We start from the raw sequence: 22251 nt of genomic DNA on the forward strand, positions 1-22251 counted from the left end.
GGCTCGCCATCCGCAGCTCTCACAGCCTGAAGCACTGTATTTTATTTAGGCTTATGTTGTTTTGCTTTCACAGATTGCACCTCGGCTAGAAAAACGCAGACAGGCCTGAAGACTCGGCTCTTAGTCTGCTCCCAAGACAAACATGTGCAGTTTGTATGAATGAAAACTTACAAGAGAAAGCATTTCCAAAACACACCGGATACTCGCAGGGTTATAAGGAGGCAGATATTGATGTTTCCGCTGGCTCCATCTGTTTTATTTCACATTTTGGTCTGTCTCGGAAAGCCAAGCCAAATAAAATCAACCAAGGTCAACGCAAAAGAGGGAGGATTATGCCTTATTTTGCTGTTTGTGACATGTCAATTGGAGATGGAAGCCGGCATTCAGGCATTGTGGGAAAATAAATAATAAAAAGAGAGAAAGTTTTTAAAAAGTTAACCTATTGTTTTTTGTTAGGAGCAAAGCAAAAAAAGCTGTTGGTGCTGTTACGCTCTTGTGGGACCAGAACAGAATATCCATATTTTCATGCAAAGTGGCGTGCATGTCACTTTTTCTTCGCTGAAACAAGGACAACAGTATGGAGAAAATCTGTTTACGGTCTGTCTTTGAAGAGAGAGGCTGGGATGTTTTCGACAAACTGGTTTCTGAGCTGTTGAAACTCTAAAAGAGCACCTTCCTTTTGTTGTGTGCCGGTATGCATTCGTGTGGCTGTCTATGTGTGTGCGTGTGTGTGTGTGTGTGTGTGTGTGTGTGTGTGGAATCCTTCTATCACACCTCCTTTAAGGCTTTCAAGCTGCTTTGGATCAAAGTCAGTCCCAGGGGATAATTCAGCATAAACACTGAGTTCAGAAACATCATAGCCTACCTTCACATAGTGCTGAAGTTAATTTTTCAGACACATTTCAACACCTACTTGATCTTTTGATTCACAAAAGGAGGCCGATGTCCCTTCAGCCAATCATCTTCTACTGGCATCGATTTGTTAGCTTCACCTGACTTCATCGCCGCGTTTACAAAAAAAAAAAATTGCTTCTGAATTTAAAAAATGTTAAACGCTCAAATGCTAAACCTAATGTCAAATTAGGGTTGAAGGAGGAGCGCCCCCCCTAAACAAAAACGAGGGCAATATTCACATCTAAGACTTAGCTTTAAGCCCTCGTCTTAGAAGTTGCCAGAGTGCAACAGATGTCCCGCAGGCTAAATTTGAAAATTTATAAACAGCGCAGGGGGAAAGAGAAGAAGAAAAACTGTTATGTTAAAATGAACCCCACACTGGCCACAAGATTAGAACAGATAAACAGTACATCAGGCTATAGGCATCGTCATAATTACCGATAGATATAATAGCAGTCGCAGCCGCCGCCATCCAGTTTTAGAAACACGTTTGACTAAAAGGGAGGGGACAGGAGGAGGAGGAGGAGCAGGAGGAGCAGGAGAACTTTTTCTTTCTGGAGTTGGATTTCAATAAATATTCTGTTTTTTGTGTGTGTTTTTTTTTTTTTCTTTAAAGCCATCTTTTCTCCTGCCTGGCGGGCTGGGAAGAGGGTACGGCATGGTTGGAATGGGGGGGAGGCTCTATGTGAAGTTCTGGAGGGGCTGGCTGACCCTCATGCAGGCCCAGTAGAAAGCCCGAGCCAGGGTGACGAGAACCAGGAGCAGCAGCACAGCCCACGAGGCGTAGATCCCCTGGTAGGTCTGAGCCTTCACCCACGTTCCAGCCTGAGGAGAGAAAGAGGAAGTTTCACAATATCAGATGTTGCTCAAAAGGCCTTTTAAGGGAATTATAAGCACATTCTGTGTGTGTTATGGTGATTACAGTGAGCCGGCTCAAGTCCAATCAGGCTGAATGCAAGGAGCCGGAGAGCTAAATTGGGCTTGAAAATGTTCTATGCATTTATTATGTGACCCATTTATGTTGTCGCAAACTGTGCAAAATTCCTGCCAAGTATCCAGTGATTTTTACAGTTAAAAGACCAAGCAGTCTGGCTTTTATGACAGCATTAGAGCAGGCTTCCACCAAACACTCATCTCTCTTGTCAAGACATTTTCATGCAAAACAGAGTAAAACCGTCAGTGTATTTTATTTTTCCCCAGTCCACGATTAATCCACCTGCACCAGACTGATGCAGTGACGCTGAATTTTACTGTTTGAAATGCCCAAATTTCATGGAAGAGCACATATTCAATACTGAGAAGTGACTGAGGGGTAAGAGAGAAAATAGCTTTCCCATCAAGTATTAAGTGTGCAGCTGCTCAGAAGAAAATTATTTAATGAAGATGGCAAAAGTGACTTTGAGAGAACCCACGGGGAGTTTCTGAGAATATGGAAATATGAATTCCTGTTTCAAAGTCACAACAGCAGAGCAAAGCTAATGTGGGTCGAAAAAGTCAAAAGATTCTCCTCCTGCTCTGACAGCCACAGATCTCTGGATGATACACAGCCCTGGCTCGGTTGATTAATGTTATCTAGAGTGAAGCATCATGTTTAAGTCCAGGACCGGACATCCAGATAAGGTGTTTCTCTCACCGTGAGGCCATCAAAAGAGCACAGGCAGGCTGAAAAATACTAAAAACATGCTGAAAAGAAACATGTAACCCAGCCTGAAATGAGTCCCCTCTCTCTTCTCTAAATGACCAGGAAGGTTTTAGTGATTGAGGCTCCTCTCAGGGACCTTAACATTTCAACTGGCATCTCTCAGCTCCGGCTGCCGAGTCCGGGGCCCACCACAGCTCCAGAACAGCTATTACAGCTATTATGGTGATGAATCTCCTTATAACTACCCTCAATACTTAACTACCTTCAAGTACTATTAAACCACTGCTTCTTTATTCCTAATTAAACGCTGTCTGGAAACCAAGTTTGATCCGTTACTTGTCTTGGGTTGCTGCCGATAAAGTTTATTGACGCCACCTTGGGATTAAACTGTCAGAATCTTTGCTCTTGTGCCATTCGTATAATTAAACAACCTTTCTATTAAGCGTAACGTGATCTCCAACGTTGTGACATTTGTTGCCGGACACGTGCATTCAATACAGCGCATTTATTGCGTGCACATTGCTGACTGTCCTCCATGCTGGCAGGCACGTATGCATCCAGTGTTCAGTGTGTCTATACTGTGAGCTGCCATTTCATGCTCATCTTGCACCCTCTGCTGTTGATGAAGCGGAATGTTTCAACCGTCTAGCTCTTTCTATGCATCCATGTTTATTTTTAGACTCCTGCGCTCATTATTTTTTCTCAAGACTGTCTTCATAATTGGGAGATTATTCTGCTGCTGCGTTTTAACCATTTAAGTAAGAGCAAGAACTAAAATAGAAAAGATGAAATGCACTGTAAGTCTTGCCTGCTTGCATCCACGTACAGTATAAGAGTAAAATAAGAAACAGAAGCTCCAAACTAGGGAGGCATTATATAATCTCCTCTGCTATTCAGAGGGTGTTGAGGCTGGTGTTGCGACCTGAACACTGCTTACAGTTAAACTCGGCTGTGTGTGTGATATATCTCACTGACAAATAGAGGCCTGTCACCCGGCGTCTGCACGGCGGCTGGGAGGTGCACAGCCTCCATGTTAAACAAGCGACAACAGCAGCAGAGATTGTTATCGTGCCGCTTCTTCTTACTACTGTCGTTTTGTCTGCAGCTGAAAGGTTTACACAGTCTAAACTGAAAAGGGAGGACACATTTAGAAAAGATGAGACAATACTTCCACTGTGTTTTCTGTTGTTATCAGCCTGCCGAAAAGGTTAATTCTTACAACAACCAGCAGCTATTGATAATCTATTATTAATAATGACAAGGTCTCCATCTTTTGGATGTTAGGGGGCGTCCACTCACCATCAAGCCGGCGGTGGAGATGCTGAATAGCAAGCAGAGTAGAAAACACCACAAGCTCCGCCTCCGGGGATACCTCTGACCAATGGAGGAGCTGCAGGGCCGACAGAGGAGAGGCGTGCCATCATTAGGACATGAAATTAAATACAACACCACGATATGAGCCTGTGTTTTTAGTATAAGCCTCTTTCACAGCAGAATTTTGACTTGTCACAATGGGATTACTAATAACATTAAAGACGGCTCCGTTCTATTCAAGCTCCCGGTAAACCATGACAGTAAGACAGCACGCACAATACCGAACCCCTGAAACTGAGGCAGCTAAATGGAATGAAGCCATTCCCTTAATTCCATTCCCATTTCCTACTGCGACCTGTCAACACATATTCTGTGAAAAAACCTATTAAACAAGATGAGGAGGGTTAAAAATGTATTTGGCCTCTTAAAAAGCACAGAAATGAGTCGAGGAATAATCAATCAATAATCACAGTTTGTAGATTTTTGGGGATGTAATAACTCTGGATGGAAGTGCAGGGCTGAAACATCACATGAAGCCTGACGGTGATACACCTGCAGAGACTCAACTTGCAGCAGCACCTGTCCAGGTCCAATCCAGCATCTGGAGCCATTTTAAGTTGGACAAGTTTAAGCCTGATGACTCAAGCTGATTGTAAAGACTGTCATGGCACGCTGTGTCCACTAAAATACAACGGATACACTGGCACAGCTCTTTTCAGCAAAATTCTGTGGAAAACAAACTATGAGGCAAACTGCTGCAGCGTGTGCATGACTGATCAAAGAAACACGCACATAAGGCCAGAAATCACACACAGACCGTAATATCAAACTGTAACATCACACATTTTCCATACTTGAAATAACTCTTGAGATTGGCACCTCAACAGGTCATGCAGGATCATATCTGGTTATGCCTGCTAATTCCCGTCCCTAAAGTCCCGTGAACTTTGCTCCCCATGTTCGGAAGCTGGTGGAGATACTCGTCATAGAGGAATGTGATTAGCAGCAGAGTTCAGGGTAAATCCTCAGGTGCTAAATCTCACAGATCAGACTCTGTGAGGCTGGTGAGGAAAATGTTTTGAGGTCAGAGACAGTCACACAAACAGGATGTTGTGTCCTTCGGAAAGACCCTGAAGCCGCTACCGACTCGCTCTTTCACAGAGTTAAAGCTTCAGCTAGACGCCTGAGGATGTGAATCTGCGCTGTGAAAGCAGTGAGGCTGAGGCGACACGATGGATGAACTGCTCAGAGCTACTTACACTTTCCTGCAGTGTGGGCACCTGGCCAGCGTCCGGTCTGTGAACTCTGTCCACTGGAATTAAGAGGAGACAGACATGAGTCCTTCAGCTTCAGCGAAAAACCAGCGTGCATCTTTATCAAATCATCCGCGATGGTGAAGACGAAAGCTTTAAGAAGCAGCACTGCGTTCCCTGTAATCACAACTGCTGCTCAATCGAACATAAAACAGCAGTTGTTCTGCTGCTGCTGACACCTTGGATTCAGATTCAGAAAAATGTGATCTATTAAAGGGCAACGTAAAATAGTCTCTGACACTGCGTGCAATAAAAACATTAACACAGAACTAAAATATATTTGTTAGAAGAACAAATACAGTAAGAAAGGCTGCGCAGGAAATACAAAGGAAAGAACAAATCTGTGAAGATGTTTAAGTCCTTCACTGCTTATTTAGAACGTGTTCACATTTGGAAGTAGAGATGTGTTTGATGTGTTCGTCCCGGCCACAGCGTCTTTACATTAGTGACCTGATCGGAGGTGTTAGAATGACTAATGGAGGAGGTGTGAAGGGCCCTGTTTGATGAGGGGTGTTTGCCATCGGACTGACTGGGTGAACAGATTGAAGTGAAACAGCTGACTAATAGAGGAACTGTCTTTAAATCTGTAAAATGCAAGAAATAGATTAAAAAAAATGTCTGACTGACCAAACAAACCAAAACACAAAGATATTAAACTCGCAATGATATTACATAAAAAGAAGAAAAGCAACACTCCTCACATCTGAGAAGCTGGAAGCGGCGAATGTTTAGCATTTTGGCTTGATAGATGACTTAAATGATCTATTGTTGCACTGATGGGGCTCGTTCTTTGACTGCGAGTAAATGTCTCGTGGAGGCAACGCACAACTTAATGATAAATTCCTTGTCGAATTACAGATGGTCTTTAAATTGGACCGTGGATTTAAATACGCCTGCTGCTGCACGGATTGATGACATATTTTAAGAAATTTAACACAACCATCGCAGCTCTTGCCAACAGGCGCTGCATGCCGTCCAAAAAATGAGAAAGAAAAATAGTCTTCTTTTCATGGAGCAGACATTTATTCCCTCCCTAACACTGGGGTGGCATACATTTGTAAAGGCTGCAGAGCAGGATGCATTGTGCATGCTGTACATTCTTCTTGTCCTGAAAAAACACTCTGTATGGGAAGCACAGAGAACATTATCACCAGATCTGCGACAAAAGGATCACTGCAACGCCACCCAGGGCACAGATTTGTATTTTCACTCAGCCGGCCTGTCTTTTAACAGGTAGGAAAGGTCCGACTGAATGCTAAACAGCCTGGACCATCTATCTAACCTCTCTTTATAACTCTATTCTTCTCCTTCTCTGCAGCTGTCACCCTCCTTTCTTTCCCCATACATCCAACACATCTCTACCTGTCCCACACATTGTTAAAGAGCAGTAAGTTAAAATTTCACTTCCCCTTTAGCAAAAAATGGCCCCGATATATCAGCAGAGAGTTGATAGGGTTATTGATCCACACCAGTAACTCAACATTTACTTGGTCTGCTGCTGAGATGTTTTGGCTTTGCAGTAATTCACTTGTCTGGCTGTGCTGCAGCTCGCTTCGCAGCAGACGCCTCGCAGGCCGACTGAAACTGTCACAAGATATTTCTGCTCAAGATCATATAAGATAAACGTGAAAGCCAATAAAGAAAATGCCAAAGCTGTTTTCTTATTCAGCTGTTCTGCATAGTGATGCATCATCTCTTGGTAAACATCTTTATTGGATCTTGGCTCTCTGTAGGGAGGGTGAACTTATTGGCTGTGTCTTCTTCAGATGTAAGTCATTCACAGGGAGCGGAGATGTGGGGACCCGTGCCACAGGTTTCAGAAAGAGGACTGTGCTGATGTTCTGGTTCCTACTGATTATCACAGAGGTTGATTAGGTCAATCAATCAATAGATTTTTAAATAGAACCTACTAATGCCCCAATGTAACAGTTATTTTTTGAAGCTATGCTCAGAAAATCCTTTCTGTATTTCAGAAATCTGTTTCAAACCCTACGACAGGAATCCCAAGACATTTAGTGCACATGCGTACAAACCTCTGAGCTCAGACTATTTTATTAAATGTACTGTAACAGGTCAAGAAGCAGCTTTGCTTGGAGAATTAATCTTCTTTTGTGCAATCCAAATGTGAAATTTTAGCCACTAGAGGACAGAGAGTGTGGTACCAGGAAGGTGTTGCTGCAGTGTCCACAGGAGACGCGGGCTCCGGCTGGCTGGGGGTCAGGACTGGCCGGACCAGGATGAACTGGACCCAGATTAATTATCCTCTTACTGCAAAGAGACAGATTCACAAAGTCAGCATTCACACCACAAGATATCATTCAGTGCAAGTAGCTCATAATCACTGCCGGATGCTGTGGGCTGACAGCAGTTTCACCTTCTGGGACCCATCAGCAGCCAGTCCTCATGTTACCACCATCAGTGCTTTTCTACATCCAGCTTCCTCAGACAACCACAGCAACTCAGAGTCACTGATCAGACGGCAGCAGAGATGTGTCTGGTTTAGTCAGCACGTCTGGTTTGAATGCAAAACAGTGGCAGTGGAGGTAAACTCTCAGTTTATTGCAGGAAAAGGGGCCGATGTGGAATATACACAAACTTTTAGCATTACTTTACCAAAACAGGCAACCTGTGGTCAACTGTGATGAAACCAGAGATGTGAAATGCTACACACAGAATCCCAGAAGTCAGCTATGACAGTTAAAGTTTGTTTTTAGGCCAACGAATGTCAGCATCTCTTCCAATTTTAAGCATATCTGGGAGACAAAACTCAAAATGCAGTGAGGGTATTTTCAAAGAAAGTTAAACTGGAGCTCATTCGTCAAAGCAAATCACTGGTTAACGGGTAAGTTGTGAATATTTTTTAGTACATTTCATTTGGTTTGAAAAATACATTTATTTCTTGCCTAGTGCATTCATGACAAACTGTAAAATATTTCAACATGGAAACCTAAATTAGCCCTCAGTCGTTCCTGATGATGTGCACTGAAGCTGACAGGTGAATTATGTGTTTCAGATCTTTATGACAAGAGATTTTATGATGTATAGTTTCAAATTATACACATTTAGCAGCAGAGAATTTTAAAAAAACGAGCTAAAAATGTTTCTCTTGCACATTTCATGCCTCAGGCGTAAACAAGGAATCTTATCTGTCTTACCAATTACACTAGGCTGCAGCAGCGTGATGTTCAGATGAGCTGCCAAAGCCCAACATTTCCACTGACTGACATCAGTCTTGTGTTTTCTACAACACTTTCACATCTGTTTGACCTGTAAAGTGTTTGTGACTTTTTGTTTAGCTAATTTCCTGACAGAAGGCAAGTGACACTTTTCTTTCATGCAGTGGAAAATAAAAAAAAAAGCAACACAAGAGACACTGACTGTAATCTGAATCTGCTCAGTGTGGACTCTGCAGAAGGTGTATAATCAAAGCAGTGTTGCATGAATTCTGTGCTACTTTACAACTCATGGCACTTACTGTGCACTACCCATACTGACAGCCCTCTCATAATACAGATGATATGCTGAAGTGAAACACACAGTGTAGCTCTTCTAATGAGGCTGGTATGTCCTCATCTGGCTGGCTGAGCACTGGATGTAAACTGTGCTGGGAGCACAGCCTTAATTGAGGACTGCTGCTCCCACTGCACCTTGTTTCCTCTGCTTCACTTCTCTCTCACACAGACACACAGTGTACCTGCAGTCTCACACACACACAGACACACACACACACTTGGAGAGAATTCCTCACCAATATGGCCGGGGACAGGCGATCCTCTGGGAAGTGACTTTGCAGATAAGCAGACAGTTGCAGGGGCAGCGAACGTACTTCTTCCCTGCTGGGGCGTTCTTAATGGGCTGCAGAGGGAGACAGAGAGGCACAGGAGGAAGAGATATGAAGACAGTACAACCACGCATTAGAATAGGAGTCGATAACAAGCCAATTATTCTTGATGGACGAGAATTAACCAACGCGACGTGAGGGAGAGGAGTATTCTGGGAGATATTGGAAGTGACAGCGCTGCAGTCACAGGCACGGGACCGAGGGACAGTTCAGGAGCTGTTGAGTGTGACAGCACAGCATCAAGCGCTCACGGTTTGCAATCCAAAACACACTTATTTCAGAGGACAGTAAAGGCCTTGTAGAGGCCTTCTGCAAAGCAACGGGTATATCGAGCACTGCCTCTAACTTTAATGTCAACATGGAGGGAGATACAGATGAAAGGCTTCAAACATGTTAAGGCCACAAACTTGCTTATGAAAGGATTATTAATACAGTTTATTTGGGGATTTTTGTTGCTGTTTTAAGATTTATACATATATACATACACTAATATCTCCACAGAAATGGGTTGCCTCATACCAAAATCCCCCAATTCTGTTCTTCACTGTATACTGTGCCTGTATTCTTTTAACTACCAAGTGTATGTCTTGTTGGTGCAGCCCACTTTGTGTCATCCAGGTCTGCAGGCTAACATCAGCTGTCAAGGACATCGTCTGAGCTCACACAGACAATGGAAACTTTAATCTGCGTTTCACACAAGTACAACTATACAAATCGCACAGCTTCCTCTGGGCTCAATACAACACCCTGCTGTCTGTCCCGCTGATGGCTCTCTCCCCTGCATCATTAACCAGATCAGACTGAGCCCTGTGACTTTCCTGCTCTGTTATCAATTTCACTTACAACAGCGGTGGGAGGGACGTTTGCATCTGCGCTGTAGGGAGAGGAGGTAATGATAGGGACTGAAAATGAATGCTACAAGTAATCATCATGCGGTGGATTGACAATTTTCAGTCACCTTTAGTCATCTAAGCTGCCATATAAAGACGTGTCAGCGCTAACATTTATGACACGTCTAATGCTGTTCTGAAAAAAAGCTGTCAGGAAGGTTTAAATCGTCGTTCCAATGTTTTCAGAGAAGTGTTGGTTCAACTGTGTGGTCACTTTAGAGGCTGAAGTTTGTGCTGCAGTTCAACTCTGTTATATAATCCTGACAGGTGTTTCTATTATTCAGTCAGTTTTATAACTAAATCTAAACCAGGAAACCAACCTGACCATGATATACAGGTGTGATGTTCTTTGTGATTAAATACGTTGTGCAACTTTGTCTCTGACGTCTCAATATGTGATCACTTCCCTTTCAGTGCGGCTGAGCTGCTCTGATTATAACCATTAACTGCAATAAAGACACTTTTCGCAACGTAAATCTGTGGCAGTGAAACAACCATTTATACTGTTGACTTGCAGCTACTCGCATCGATTGTCATCCCACCTCAGCTGTCAAATCAAAGCCGGGTTAGATGCAACTGTTATGTTAAAAACAACACGTCTAATTTATCAGCCTAATTAACAACGTGAGACTGACACAAAGACGAATGTCCCATTAACTCCACTAAAGACGCTGTGGATCAAAGCTATCAAATAATAATTGCTGTCCCACAGACACTACAGTCACATACTTTGCCTCCTGTCCACATTCCTGTACCAGTCTTTGGATTCGAGCCAGTTCTTGGGTCTTAACACATGTCTGTATGATGCTACTTCCATCTGTAATGCTAATGATGCATGTTTGCACATCCACCCGAATTTCAATCTAAATGCAACCTCATCTGTGTTTTGTAAGTCTGTGGCCAACCATCTATATTTGCACACCCTGGGCATATTTCTCTGCATCTGCATATGTTCCTTTCATCTGTAAATTGCTCACACTGCCAACTGGTACATCTGGGAACATTTCAGATTTTCTCTTCCATCTGTACACCGATTCGCGCAGCCAGTCATGCACAGTCGCGGAGACCCTTCAACCTGTGAATCTGACAGTGATGGCTGTTGAAATTACATGCTGCATTATCGTCAGCACAGCTCTCCGATTGGATCAATCATTTAGATCACTTTCTCTGTGTGACTTGCTTCTTCGAAGAGATTGTTTTCATAACACAGGAATGCAGAAGTGCAGCTGTGCATCCGTTTTTTTTTTTTTGTCATGTCTTGATTCAGTCTTGGACAGAAATCCTGCCATTTTGTTTAGGAGTAAAACCCATAAAGACAAACATGTCATGCAAACTTGCAGGTGACTCATTCACAGTATGTGACTTGTCGAACTGAATTATCATTCAATCTAAAGGCATGGGTAAACCAAATTATTTCTAGCTACTGGCATTAATAAATCAAAGTATTACATGAGCTTTTAGTCTATCTTGCCCAACTGATGGACCCGAAAAGAGCACAGAAAAATTTTGTTAAGTGCAGTGACGTCAAAAAACTGTATCTGGATTTCATAACACCAAAGAAGAGAGAACATTAAGCACGTGTAATGGATCCCGGTTGTGGATGAACCAAATTACACCAGTTAGGAGGGTGTGTGTCCCTAAATCTCCTGAAAAACAACTGTCTTCATGCCTGTAAACCTGGTGGGTAGTGATCAGAGCAGACACTTACACAGACCTCCCCTCTTTATAATCAAATTTATACATGTTTTCATGGTGTTCAAATACTAAACACCACAGGGGGCACACCCACCCGAGCCGGTTTAGACCTGACAGGTTGGCCCGGGTTCGGACAAAAATTTAGAAGTGATGTTCAGGTCGGGTTTGATCGCATCAGCTGTGCTGGCTTACGTGATACTCTGCAACAGTCAGTGGTAAGACTTAAATTCTATTACAGTCTTAACTGCTGATGACACTATGGAATATGTATGCATGAAATCTACCTTTAGCCTATATAAAACAATGCCTTCAGTCACACTCTACTATATACTGCACTTTTAAAGAGTTGGTTCAGCTGAACAACTGAAAAGCTTCACAGGATAACATGAACTGACCTAACTGTTCTCTGTGGATTACTTAAAGCTATGAGCATAAGGATTCTGGAAACAGATGCTACTGAATTTCACTGGTTTGAGCACCAAAAACAAAATTACATTCACCTCCACTGTCCTGTGGTGGAGGCAGAAACCTTAGAAACATATATCTCAAAAACTGGCTTCAATAAAACCAAATCTTCTGCCTGAGTAGACACCACTAGAGGTTTATGAGAGGAAATATGTTTTTTGTAATTTGTGTGAAACTACCCTTTAAAAACAGGATGCTGGTCAAGTATGTGAGGCAACCTCATACGTGTGTGTGTGTGCTACATGCGGCAATACAGATTCCTCCAGAAACCCACCGTGGCTTCATTGCAGACCCCGCACTTCACCACGTGCTGGTGGGTCTTCCCCTCCACAGAGATCAGGCTCTGACACACCCGGCAGCTGATAACAGGGGCGCTGCCACTCTCCGGGGAGGTGAGAGGGGAGTAGGGCGGAGGGTCCTCCCCTAGGAGCACCGAGGGCTGAGTCGGGCTGGGGAACGGAGGGAAGTCTGCACAGAGAGGGAGACAAGGAAGGGAAAGGGACAAAATGATGAATGCAAAAGTGGTGCGATCAGTGGAAAATGAATGGATTGTTGAGGGAACGCAGTCACAAGAGTTGCGCAATGAACTGGAAAAAAGCGCCTCAACTCCCATGACAAGTAACCTCTTACGTTATGATTAACAAGATAATAAGATTTGGTCTCGAGTTCAACTGAAAGGAGCTTTAGAAGAAAAACACTCCTGGAATGCGGAGCGGGGTTAGTTTCAGCAAATAAGAGTATTTGTGTGAGAGAGAGAAGTGAGTGAAACAATGAGAAAGTAAATGGGACAGTTTCACCTGGAGGTCACATGCAACACACAGTAAAACCTGCCCTACATTTCTAACAAGCAGGGTGAATGAGTGGTGAAGTACTTAGAGCTGCTTGTGGGAGCAAAACACAATTAGGAGCCGTATCGCATGCCTTTTCCAATAAGGGATTTAGACACCGTCCCTCCCTACGAGAGCTGTGATTGGTCGCAGCTCGCTCTTGCAGCATCCCTCAGCAGCCGCCGTAATGGCTTCTTCATGTGTCAATCAGATCAGGTGTTCTCAGATGCTATCTAGCTAAACGGTACAATTATCTTGCTTGCGAGTGCAGTGAGCACCATTCAGTTGTTGAAATACATGCAACAACTGCTGTTAAGAAACGTAAATGAAATATAAATTTGGTGATAATAATACTGAGCTGCACGCCTGAAGCTTTGCTTGTGGTTTGCCGGTGCTAAGTAGAGCTAGCTACCAAGCTAATATAACGGTTGCTAGGTTAACTCGTTAGCACAATGCTGATTCCCCTTAAGTCTCTGCTTCATGACATGATTGCTAAACAGCATATGTCACCCGTCAAGAGATGCTTACAAAGAAACGCTCTGGAAGCTTAAATAATATCCTACACAAACACAGTCACGACAGGCTGCTTCTTTGTCACTGCCACAGCTGAGCTAACAGGCTAATCAGAATGCTCAGTCAGTAGAGGCTAACCTAAGCTAGGCTAGCTCAGGCTGGAGTCGGGTGGAGGAGAGAGCACCATGGATACTCACTCTTTGGTTTGTTGGGCACACCGTAGGGCGCCGCACCGGGAGACACCCCGCCGTTACCGCTGCCAAGAGCACCATCTCCCAAATCTGATAGCAACGGGGACCTCTCGCCGTCCGCCATACCGAGAGTGAGGCGTGGGGGAGAGAGTTGGAGCGTGAGCACAGACCGATACGGTGTTGTATTGTTGTGTCGGAAATGCAGGCGTCACATGATCACACCACCGCTGCTGCGGTAACGATGCACGGAGGTGTGGCACTGCACACCAAGGGATGCCCCGACACACGACATAGGTGTTCGTCATGTTTAGTGTAGGCCGACCAGTGAAACATGTCTTTTCATTTCCCAACACTGGCCTGTCTGTGTTACTTTTAAACTGGAATAAAGTGGCAATATGCAACTTTCATTTCAACCCTTAAAATTAAACTTTTTTGCATGAACATGAACATCCAGACTTCCAAGCTGTCCACTTTTTCCTCATTACACTGGGCAGCTATACTGGAGCAGTTACAGACAAGGTTTACGTGCTGAAATGTTAGGTGTTCCTGCCCTGAAACAATTAAAATGTAGATGCTATACTTTTAAAGAAACTACAAACTATCAGTTAGGACTTTTTCAAGTCTTTCTTAATTCAGTGCTTACATGCCCATGTGTATATCAGAGGAGTCATTGGTGACTACCAAAAGTGGCAGTGGCCAATCCATTTATCAGCCACAGCAGCCTCAACTGCCTCAAATTGCTCATTGTGAGGTCAACCTGTACATATGGACAGGTGAGTATTTTATTAAGAGTTGAAACCATTTGAACCTATCCTTTGAAGTCTCCTTAAATGCTCTCTATTTTAGATACCAGTTTACTATAGTGGCTATTACATGCATTATGATTATACCATGCATCATAAAGGTATCAGCCTAAAATTATGGGCACGTGTTTACTATCTTCAACTATCTGTGGTTTTCCAATAATAAAGCAACCACACGATAAGAATGTATCAGAAACAAGTGTATTTTAATACTCATGGAATCAGTGGAGGCAGATGTAAAAATAGTAAGAAATCAGAGTGCAAATTACAGATAAACAGGTTATGCATATGCTCATCATTTCTCAAGCCATCTCTTTCTTTGACCCATAAACAGTGTGCGTCATGTCCTCTGTCCACTGGTTTCAGATCTTTGTCTTTTGAATACTTGTCAACTGTCGTCATTCTGTCTTATGGCATGTTGATAAAATCCATGGGGCGTTTCATTAGTAGAGTCACCTCCAGTTCTTCCCTCTCAGTGAAGAACTGAGCCTTTCCCTGTTGACTGTGGATCGGATGTGGGAGATGAAGACCCAGTTTACTAAGGAGAGGAGAGAAGACACAGAGAGAGAGAGATGGCGGGAGAGAGTGCGTATCGGATAGAGGAGCATATTAAAAGCAGTGTGAAACAGCATCGAAAGCTCAGATCATGATGTGAACCTCTGATTAAAAGGAAATGTCTGGAAATGGAGCTTTTGGTCTGAGCTGCTGCTGCCTTGTCTTGAGGGGATTCAAAATGAAAGAGAACATTTTCAAAGCATCCCTTACTATTTTGGCGTCCGCAGATCAAGGAACGTCTCTTTTACATCCAGGACCACATCTGTTGCTTTAGTGTCTGGCAGTTTGATTTTCACCTGAGAGAAAAAAAGTCAGCATCTTTAATATTGTACACTGCGTGCATTTAAATCTGCACTTTCATTCAAACAGGATACAAATGTTCCACTTGTATCGTATTATCCTAGTTGTGTAATTTTCTCACTATTATTAACACGCACTGTCTTCTCATTTTTCATGCAGGGTCTGATAAAAGTTTGAAAAACTATCAAAGTCTGTAAAAGTGGTGACATTTCTTTCCTGTAGTCTGTCATCCACTTTCTCTCCCTCGTCTGTGTTGCTTAACAGTTGGATTTTATGCCCCTTAACATTTCATCATACCGTCCATAAAGAGTTTCTTAATATATTCTGATTGCGTGCCCCTGATCACATCTTTGAACATTTCATTTTTCATAGTTAACAAACAGTACGCTGAGTGAGGTATAAAAATGCAGTGGCGGTCAATAAGTTACCAGCATGGCTTCACAGCACATGGAGGATGGGTCCTTTCCGTTCAAGCCCAAGAACAGATCCTCTGTCCCCACACTCTGCTTCAGGATTATTTCATACCTGAACACAAAGGTTATACACACACTTAAGTATTAATCTGTTTAAACTCATCTGACATCACATTAGACAGAATTAATAGAGAAAACATCAATAAACAGAATGTCTATTGTGTCTGCTTTTCCCAGTGTTTCACCCCCTACATCAGTGGACCCTCTGGCATGTGTTACGGTCTGTCTTACTCAGGCTGCGGCCGCGGGTCAGCAAAATCGTCATACTGGGAGCCTTCAGCCACCTCTTCCTCGCTCCAGATGTCTTTGCTGTTCTTCTTCACATAGGCGGTTGACACTAAATAAACAACACAGGTGCAAATCCTGTTTGTACCTTTCATCAGACCACCTGAGTTACTAAAAAGACTCTGGTGTTATATGAAACATTACCTTCTTTGTCTTCTTTGGGTCGGGGGCCAATGTGTCCTGGACCCAGTCGTGCACAAGCTGTCACCTTCTGTTGAGATTAACTGATGTTACTTTAAACCAACGGAGTTTCAGTTTAAATAAGCGCTCATGGTGTCCAGTCATTAAATCTGCAGTCACTATGAGGCAATTACACACATTAAATATGTGATAAAACCCAATATGAGCAAATCATTAAACTGCTAGAAAGACTTCAGAAACATGTTCCATAACATTAAGGCTAAGTGAAGTACATGAACAGTTGAAATAGGCGCAGAGAGTTCACCTCTGACTGTACAATGTCTTACTTCACACTCTTCATCCTCCTCCTCCTCCTGCTGCTGCTGCTGCTGGGTTGACAACAAGGCAGACAGAGCCTGCAGGCTCTGGACGGATGATACTCCAAGACACTCCATTCAGAAAAACACAAATTTACGCTCAGGTAAAAACAGTAAAAACTAGCCTGTTAGCTAATGTGGCTAATGGACGTATGGACTGTTGCTGTTGACGCTTTCCGTTTCCCTGGAGATGACCGTGCTGCCATGGGAACCAGTGACGTCACACACGGAACAGACACCTGGAACAAATGAATGAACGTGATCGATGAAACCTGGAGGGAGCAGAAAGTTCACAACAAGGCCGGTAAACTGAAAACAAAAGCCTCAGAGGTGTTATCAACAGGAGACCAAGTGGAATAAGCACAAGCGCAGTAATAACCAGGTAAAAATGCGTCATTAACAGCATGTTAATATTAACTTTTGCTGAGTGGGAGCCAATTTAACTACTGTACTTAATGTACAGTTTAATCTATGAGAAGACATAATATATCATCATATTTGGTATTTTGATATGCGATGTAGCTGTCAAACAAAGGAAGCACAGCAGAAAGTACAGTATTTACCTATTAAGTTTTGTGAGAAAAAATAAAAAATAGAGTAAAGTAGCGTAAAAGGGAATAGTGAAGTAAAGCACCTCACAATAAGATGAATCTCTTTTCCATCCTGAGGTGCTTTTTAATTGACCTGTATCATTCAGTAACCATAATATCCCGATTCTTGAGATGCATTTCATTTTATTTATAGTGATGAACGGCTTGTAAACAAAAATCTCGTCAAAACAGAAAGATTTTTGCGCTTTGCAGCGTTTTACAGACGTTTGTCAAATCAACTGAGGCGGCGTGATTCTCCCTTCGAGTAGTAGCGTGTCCCTCCTCGGACACCGTAGTGTATGCATGGACCGTAGAGATCATGTTGAAGGTGATAGGTAGTGCCATGCCGGCAGCTCTGAGTTTGTTCCCGGTCACCGTCTTTGCTGCTGCCGGGGATGGGGAGAAAGAGGCGAGCGCCCCGTTAAACCGGGATGAACTGTCTCTGTACGGCGCTCCTCAGCAGACGTCCCGGTACGCGGAGCGCGAAGCGGGTCAGCTGGAGGAAAGTGTCGCCACCCTCAGGAAGTTAGCAGAGCCTTACACGGGTTGGTGTCAGGTCACCTACAACAAAATTAGACCCAAAGTTCAGAGTGCCGTCGGCTTCGGGAATGACACCTACAACTACTTGAAGAACCCGCCGCAGGACTTCTATCCGCGGGCAGGAGTCATCGGCTTCACCGGGGTCCTGGGGCTCTTTCTTGCCAGAGGCTCCAGGATTAAAAAGCTCATCTACCCGGCGGGCCTGATGGCCGTGAGCGCCTCCATGTACTACCCGGAACAGGCTGCGGCCATCGCAAAGTCGAGCGGAGACTCCGTGTACGAGCGAGCGGTGCAGAGCTTCGCCGCCGTGGAGAAGATGCTGAGCGTCCAAAGCAAAGCGGGACAGGGCAGCGACTCAGGACCGAAACCCTGAAGACCTCAGTGTTTCTGCAGCGAGGCAGCAGCACGAAATCAGCATTTCCTGATAGAGTGACATTTGCTACCTAGACAGGCTCTAACGTGTGACTCTCTCATGCCCACTTTTTGCACTAAGCTTCATGTCACTCAGGCCGGGCGCTGCCTGTCACAGCAGCTTGACTGATCCACCTCTGCTTCTGATTTGAATGTATATTTCTGTAGAGAATAAATGAAAATAAACCGTCTTACATTAAAACCCTAAGACATTTGTCAGTTTTAGACTGTCTAGTGTTACCACCTTAACTCTGTCTCTTCAGCACTGTTAAAAATCATGTAAATTAAGATGTTACAGCTAAAACAATCCTTCAGTTAATCATCAGCAACCATTTTTGCCATTCCTCAAGAAAAAATGTTGAATGTTTGATGGGTCCAGCTTCTTAATTGAGCTACATTGGAGTAACTATATACCTCTGGGTTTTTAATACTAATGAATATTATGTTGAACAAAGTAAAGGCTGCACCACAAGGAGTTAACAGCAGCAAATGTGAGCTGTCCAATATGTGGCTCTGCAACATTTCCTCAAAATTGCATTGCTTGTAATTGAAATATTACTAATGACAAAGTCTGGAAAACAAGGGTGAACACTGTATGACTGTTTAACATCTTTATTCATCTCAGCCAAAAAAAAAAAAAAAAAAGAGTATACAAAAATTAAATATGAATCACTTTGAAGAAACCCCCTCAGAGCAGCACCAGCTTCTCATTTAGAGCAATCTGTGCTTGGGTGAGGTTTGACAGGTAGGTCACCATCAACAGGTCCTGAAACAACAAATCAGAGCATTTACATTTTGTTATTCCAATCTTACTCAGTGAGAAACATTACAAGCAAACAAACGTCAAGGACGACGAGGTCAGAAGGACAGACTCCAGACAAGTACCCCCACATTCCTCTGATGGCTGCGTATGCTGCACTTGTGCTAAGTAAATACGTATGAGACAAGAAGAGCAAGGAGAGCACTAACAGCACAAAGCAAAGTCTAATTAAATGCTTTAAAGTAAATCAATGGGAGTGAGCCAATGTGCTAAGAACAACACTGACAGCAAGTAAATGATGAATGCACCGAATCCAATGAGGAACAGCAACCACCAGCAGTGCTTTGAAAAATGTCAGCAGTTTATATGACAAATGAATGTTTATGCTGTAACACTGAAGAGGGCTTACATTGATGTTGGAATTGAGCATGTTCTCGAAGTCCTCTGCTGAGATGGTGGGCACCTTGTTGACCAGGTCCATCAGGAAGCGGCCCACGCTGTTATCTGCTGCCACTTTGCCAGACTGAGACAAATTGAACAGCATGACCTTTAAAAGCTCTGGTGGCGTTAAACTTGATTACTTCACAAATGACCTCCAGACAAACAATTTATTGATACAAAGTGGAAGAGCAGGAATATGAGCAGGAAAGCATCATTCATCTTCATACATCTGATTTGAGTCACACCATCATTGCAACTGAATCCCAAATACTCACCAGCACATCCTCAATGTATGCAAGCACGGTGGTCAGCATGTCCTGTATCCTGGCTGCAGAACTAGCCACCTGGGACAGATCAGAGGTCAGGCCCTTGGTGCGACTCGGAGTTACACGTGTCCTCTGGAGAAGGTCCACTACGACAAACAGATGGGGGTGTTGGCGTACAGTGCAACACAACTGAGAGTCCATAAAGTTCTTTTTGACACTGGGACATATTTTTCCACACAACAAATTTCAAAATCACAGATATTTAGTCAGAAAGTATTTGTTTGCAAACAGTCATCTTCATTTATTATTTGTATTCTTACCGCCTATCCTCTCAGTGTCATAGTAGACATACTTGACAGTCAGTGGGGTGAACATCACACCAACTGTCTTTCCTGGCACACCCATCTGCGCACTGTGAAGGAGATACACAAGCACATTCAATCACACACTCAGTGTGTAGCTGATCACGCAAGCAGAGTTTATGACGGGGAGACCAGCTGACCTGACATAGGCGCGGATGTTCATCTTGCCACTCTGCAGCGCTGTGTCCATGGTCAGGTGAATGGGGTTGGAGGCCTCACGGCTGTAGTACTCATGAATGAGCACTGAGTGTTCTGTGATGTCAAAGCCTGTGGCATACCTGGGAGGACAGATGTCAGTGGGGTGAGGAAAAACATTTTTTAGGATTCAACCTCCCAAATTCCAAATTCGACCGATTCACGCACCATCCAACGATGACCTCAGTGGGTGACACCCTCTTGTGGAGCTCGTACATGTTCTTGGCGAACTCCATGTCCACAGCAACCTGTTGGCAAAAAGGATAAACTCTGACACATCAGCATTTCTTTCCAAAACATCTTGTCTCTTACAATGCAATATGAGGCAATCACAAAGGTCTAAAAATGGACAAATCTTCAGTTTCCTCACTAATAATACCTGTACAAAATGTAATCAATACTCTTCTTTCCTTCTTTACTACTTTGCTACCACTCCCTACAAAACTATCCCACAGCTTCAGTTGTGAAAGGGTCCTGTGGGTGCATTGTGGAGGTGTTACAAAATGCACTGCAGAACAATTTCTGATGAAACGTTGACATATCCACCTCCCCAGTTTCCTATGCAATTCCAATGCACCACCTTGCCACACCAACACAATGCCTAAATATATGCAGCATATACTTCAAATTCAGAGGTGGTGCAAGTTTACATTTCAAGAAGCCTCAAATTACAAAAATGTTACTGGTGTGAATTTATTTCTGATCTACCTGTCGTGTCCCTGTAGTGTTTGTGAATGACGTGTTTTTGCTGCTGTAGCGCTACAATTTTCCATTAGAAAGGAAAAAAAAACACCCATCTGGAGATATCCAACAGCTCAATAATGACTGCCCGTTCATCAACCTAAATTAATATCACACTGTGAATAAACAAGCATACCGTACCTCATCTTCGGACTCATTGTGGGGGACAGAGAAGCAGTTGGTGACCTCAATAGAGTGCTTGTCAATAGTACCTGAAAAGAACAAATGCCACAAATGAGGTATTGTTTTTTAGCCACTCGCGTTGTTAGCTAGCTAACAAGAGGGTCCCGAGAGGCTAAACTCATGACGAACCATAAGCACCGGCCGATATCAACGCTAATAACAACGGACAATCCTGATTGCAACATGTCCTATCGGTACAAAAATATCAAATAAAGCCACGTGACTTGGCAGATAGTCACTGTTTCCATATGTGTACCATTTCAGCGGAGAACCAGCTGTTTCAAGTGATGCTGCTAGCCGTTTTGGCTAGCTAACAGTGACGAACGCTAGCCAGATGTAGGTTAGCTAACTACTATTGGACTTAACCAAGCAGCATGCGTTAGCTGGTAAGCTAATATTAGCTAGCTAGCCATCACCTGATATATCTGAAGGCAGTCCTCTCAACGGAGGACAAACATGTCAAGTTTGTACTTACCCAACAAGGTCCCGATCACACGACTCGCTCCCTCATTTCTCCGCTCGTAAGAGTCGCAGATAGAAGCAAGAACGACAGGGTGAATTTTCACCACTGGCCCGTAAACCGACATCTTGGAAAAGGAGGAGTGCTTACCGGCGTCCGTGGACACATATACCACCACCTAGCGGCCGGCGGCCGAATAGCGGTTGAACGTGACGCTCATAATCAAGTCAGTGATACCGTTGATGATAAAATGTAGCGCGTGATGAACACCAGAAGAAGGTATTTCATTAATGAAAAAGGCTCTACTAAATGTTATCGTCAGGAGTTTGGTATAATAATATCCTGGTAGAAGAGTCAAAAACTACACAAATCGGCCTTGATATGCTATAAAATGAATCATTATAAAGCAAATCCAAATAAGGTATCAGTCATTTTCACCAAACGATGAATTGCCGACAAGATATTTATGTTATTGCATTTCAATTGCGTCACAAAAAGGCCTTTGCATATCCCCCTCTCGAAACTGTGTGCAGATGCTGAGGGTCTGCCAGGCAGCGGAGAGGAGGGGGACGGCTGTTGTCCCTTCTGTTTTGGAAATGAGAAGCGTCTGAGGCAGGCAGGGTTGATAGGGGCTGGGCTGATGACAGCATCCTCCGCCGCTCAGTGGCTCCACACCTGACTGACTCCATCAGATGCACAGATGATGGAGCTCTCCGCGCTGCCGGGTTATCCTGTTGCCACCATTTCGCACGTCCACTTCCCGACACATGTTCTACAAATGCCGTAATAATTGTACTTTAACTG

At 43.6% G+C, this 22251-nt stretch overlaps 4 protein-coding genes across 5 annotated transcripts; 1 reads left to right on the forward strand and 3 right to left on the reverse strand.

Moving 5' to 3' along the window:
• Positions 1 to 225: 225 nt before the first annotated feature.
• pip4p1a (phosphatidylinositol-4,5-bisphosphate 4-phosphatase 1a) lies at positions 226 to 13786 on the reverse strand. The gene is made up of 7 exons (XM_076745670.1): positions 13592 to 13786; positions 12329 to 12522; positions 8912 to 9018; positions 7326 to 7431; positions 5110 to 5162; positions 3836 to 3926; positions 226 to 1719 (listed from the first exon to the last, which is right to left on the reverse strand). The coding sequence occupies exons 1-7, from the start codon at positions 13707 to 13709 to the stop codon at positions 1576 to 1578; spliced, it is 813 nt and encodes a 270-aa protein (XP_076601785.1). The 5' UTR covers positions 13710 to 13786; the 3' UTR covers positions 226 to 1575.
• A 791-nt stretch (positions 13787 to 14577) lies between these two features.
• On the reverse strand, positions 14578 to 16700 carry dnaaf6 (dynein axonemal assembly factor 6). Of its 2 annotated transcripts, none has more exons than XM_076744611.1 (6): positions 16469 to 16700; positions 16146 to 16212; positions 15948 to 16053; positions 15672 to 15768; positions 15154 to 15239; positions 14578 to 14926 (listed from the first exon to the last, which is right to left on the reverse strand). In XM_076744611.1, the coding sequence occupies exons 1-6, from the start codon at positions 16574 to 16576 to the stop codon at positions 14797 to 14799; spliced, it is 594 nt and encodes a 197-aa protein (XP_076600726.1). In that variant the 5' UTR covers positions 16577 to 16700; the 3' UTR covers positions 14578 to 14796. The 2 variants fall into 2 exon arrangements, with proteins under 2 accessions (XP_076600726.1, XP_076600727.1); XM_076744612.1 differs by having other exon boundaries at positions 14669 to 14926; positions 16146 to 16202; positions 16474 to 16700.
• Positions 16701 to 17369: 669 nt separating this feature from the next.
• On the forward strand, positions 17370 to 18247 carry LOC143329009 (MICOS complex subunit MIC26-like). The gene has a single exon (XM_076744613.1). The coding sequence runs from the start codon at positions 17408 to 17410 to the stop codon at positions 17999 to 18001; it is 594 nt and encodes a 197-aa protein (XP_076600728.1). The 5' UTR covers positions 17370 to 17407; the 3' UTR covers positions 18002 to 18247.
• A 382-nt stretch (positions 18248 to 18629) lies between these two features.
• Positions 18630 to 21998, reverse strand: eif3f (eukaryotic translation initiation factor 3, subunit F). Its single transcript, XM_076744610.1, has 8 exons — positions 21463 to 21998; positions 20946 to 21016; positions 20232 to 20311; positions 20009 to 20146; positions 19827 to 19918; positions 19516 to 19652; positions 19209 to 19322; positions 18630 to 18805 (listed from the first exon to the last, which is right to left on the reverse strand). Exons 1-8 carry the CDS (start codon positions 21572 to 21574, stop codon positions 18728 to 18730), a joined length of 822 nt encoding a protein of 273 aa, XP_076600725.1. The 5' UTR covers positions 21575 to 21998; the 3' UTR covers positions 18630 to 18727.
• Positions 21999 to 22251: the final 253 nt, after the last annotated feature.

The sequence above is a fragment of the Chaetodon auriga genome, chromosome 12 (assembly GCF_051107435.1).
Source record: "Chaetodon auriga isolate fChaAug3 chromosome 12, fChaAug3.hap1, whole genome shotgun sequence".
Classification (NCBI taxonomy): Eukaryota; Metazoa; Chordata; class Actinopteri; order Chaetodontiformes; family Chaetodontidae; genus Chaetodon; species Chaetodon auriga.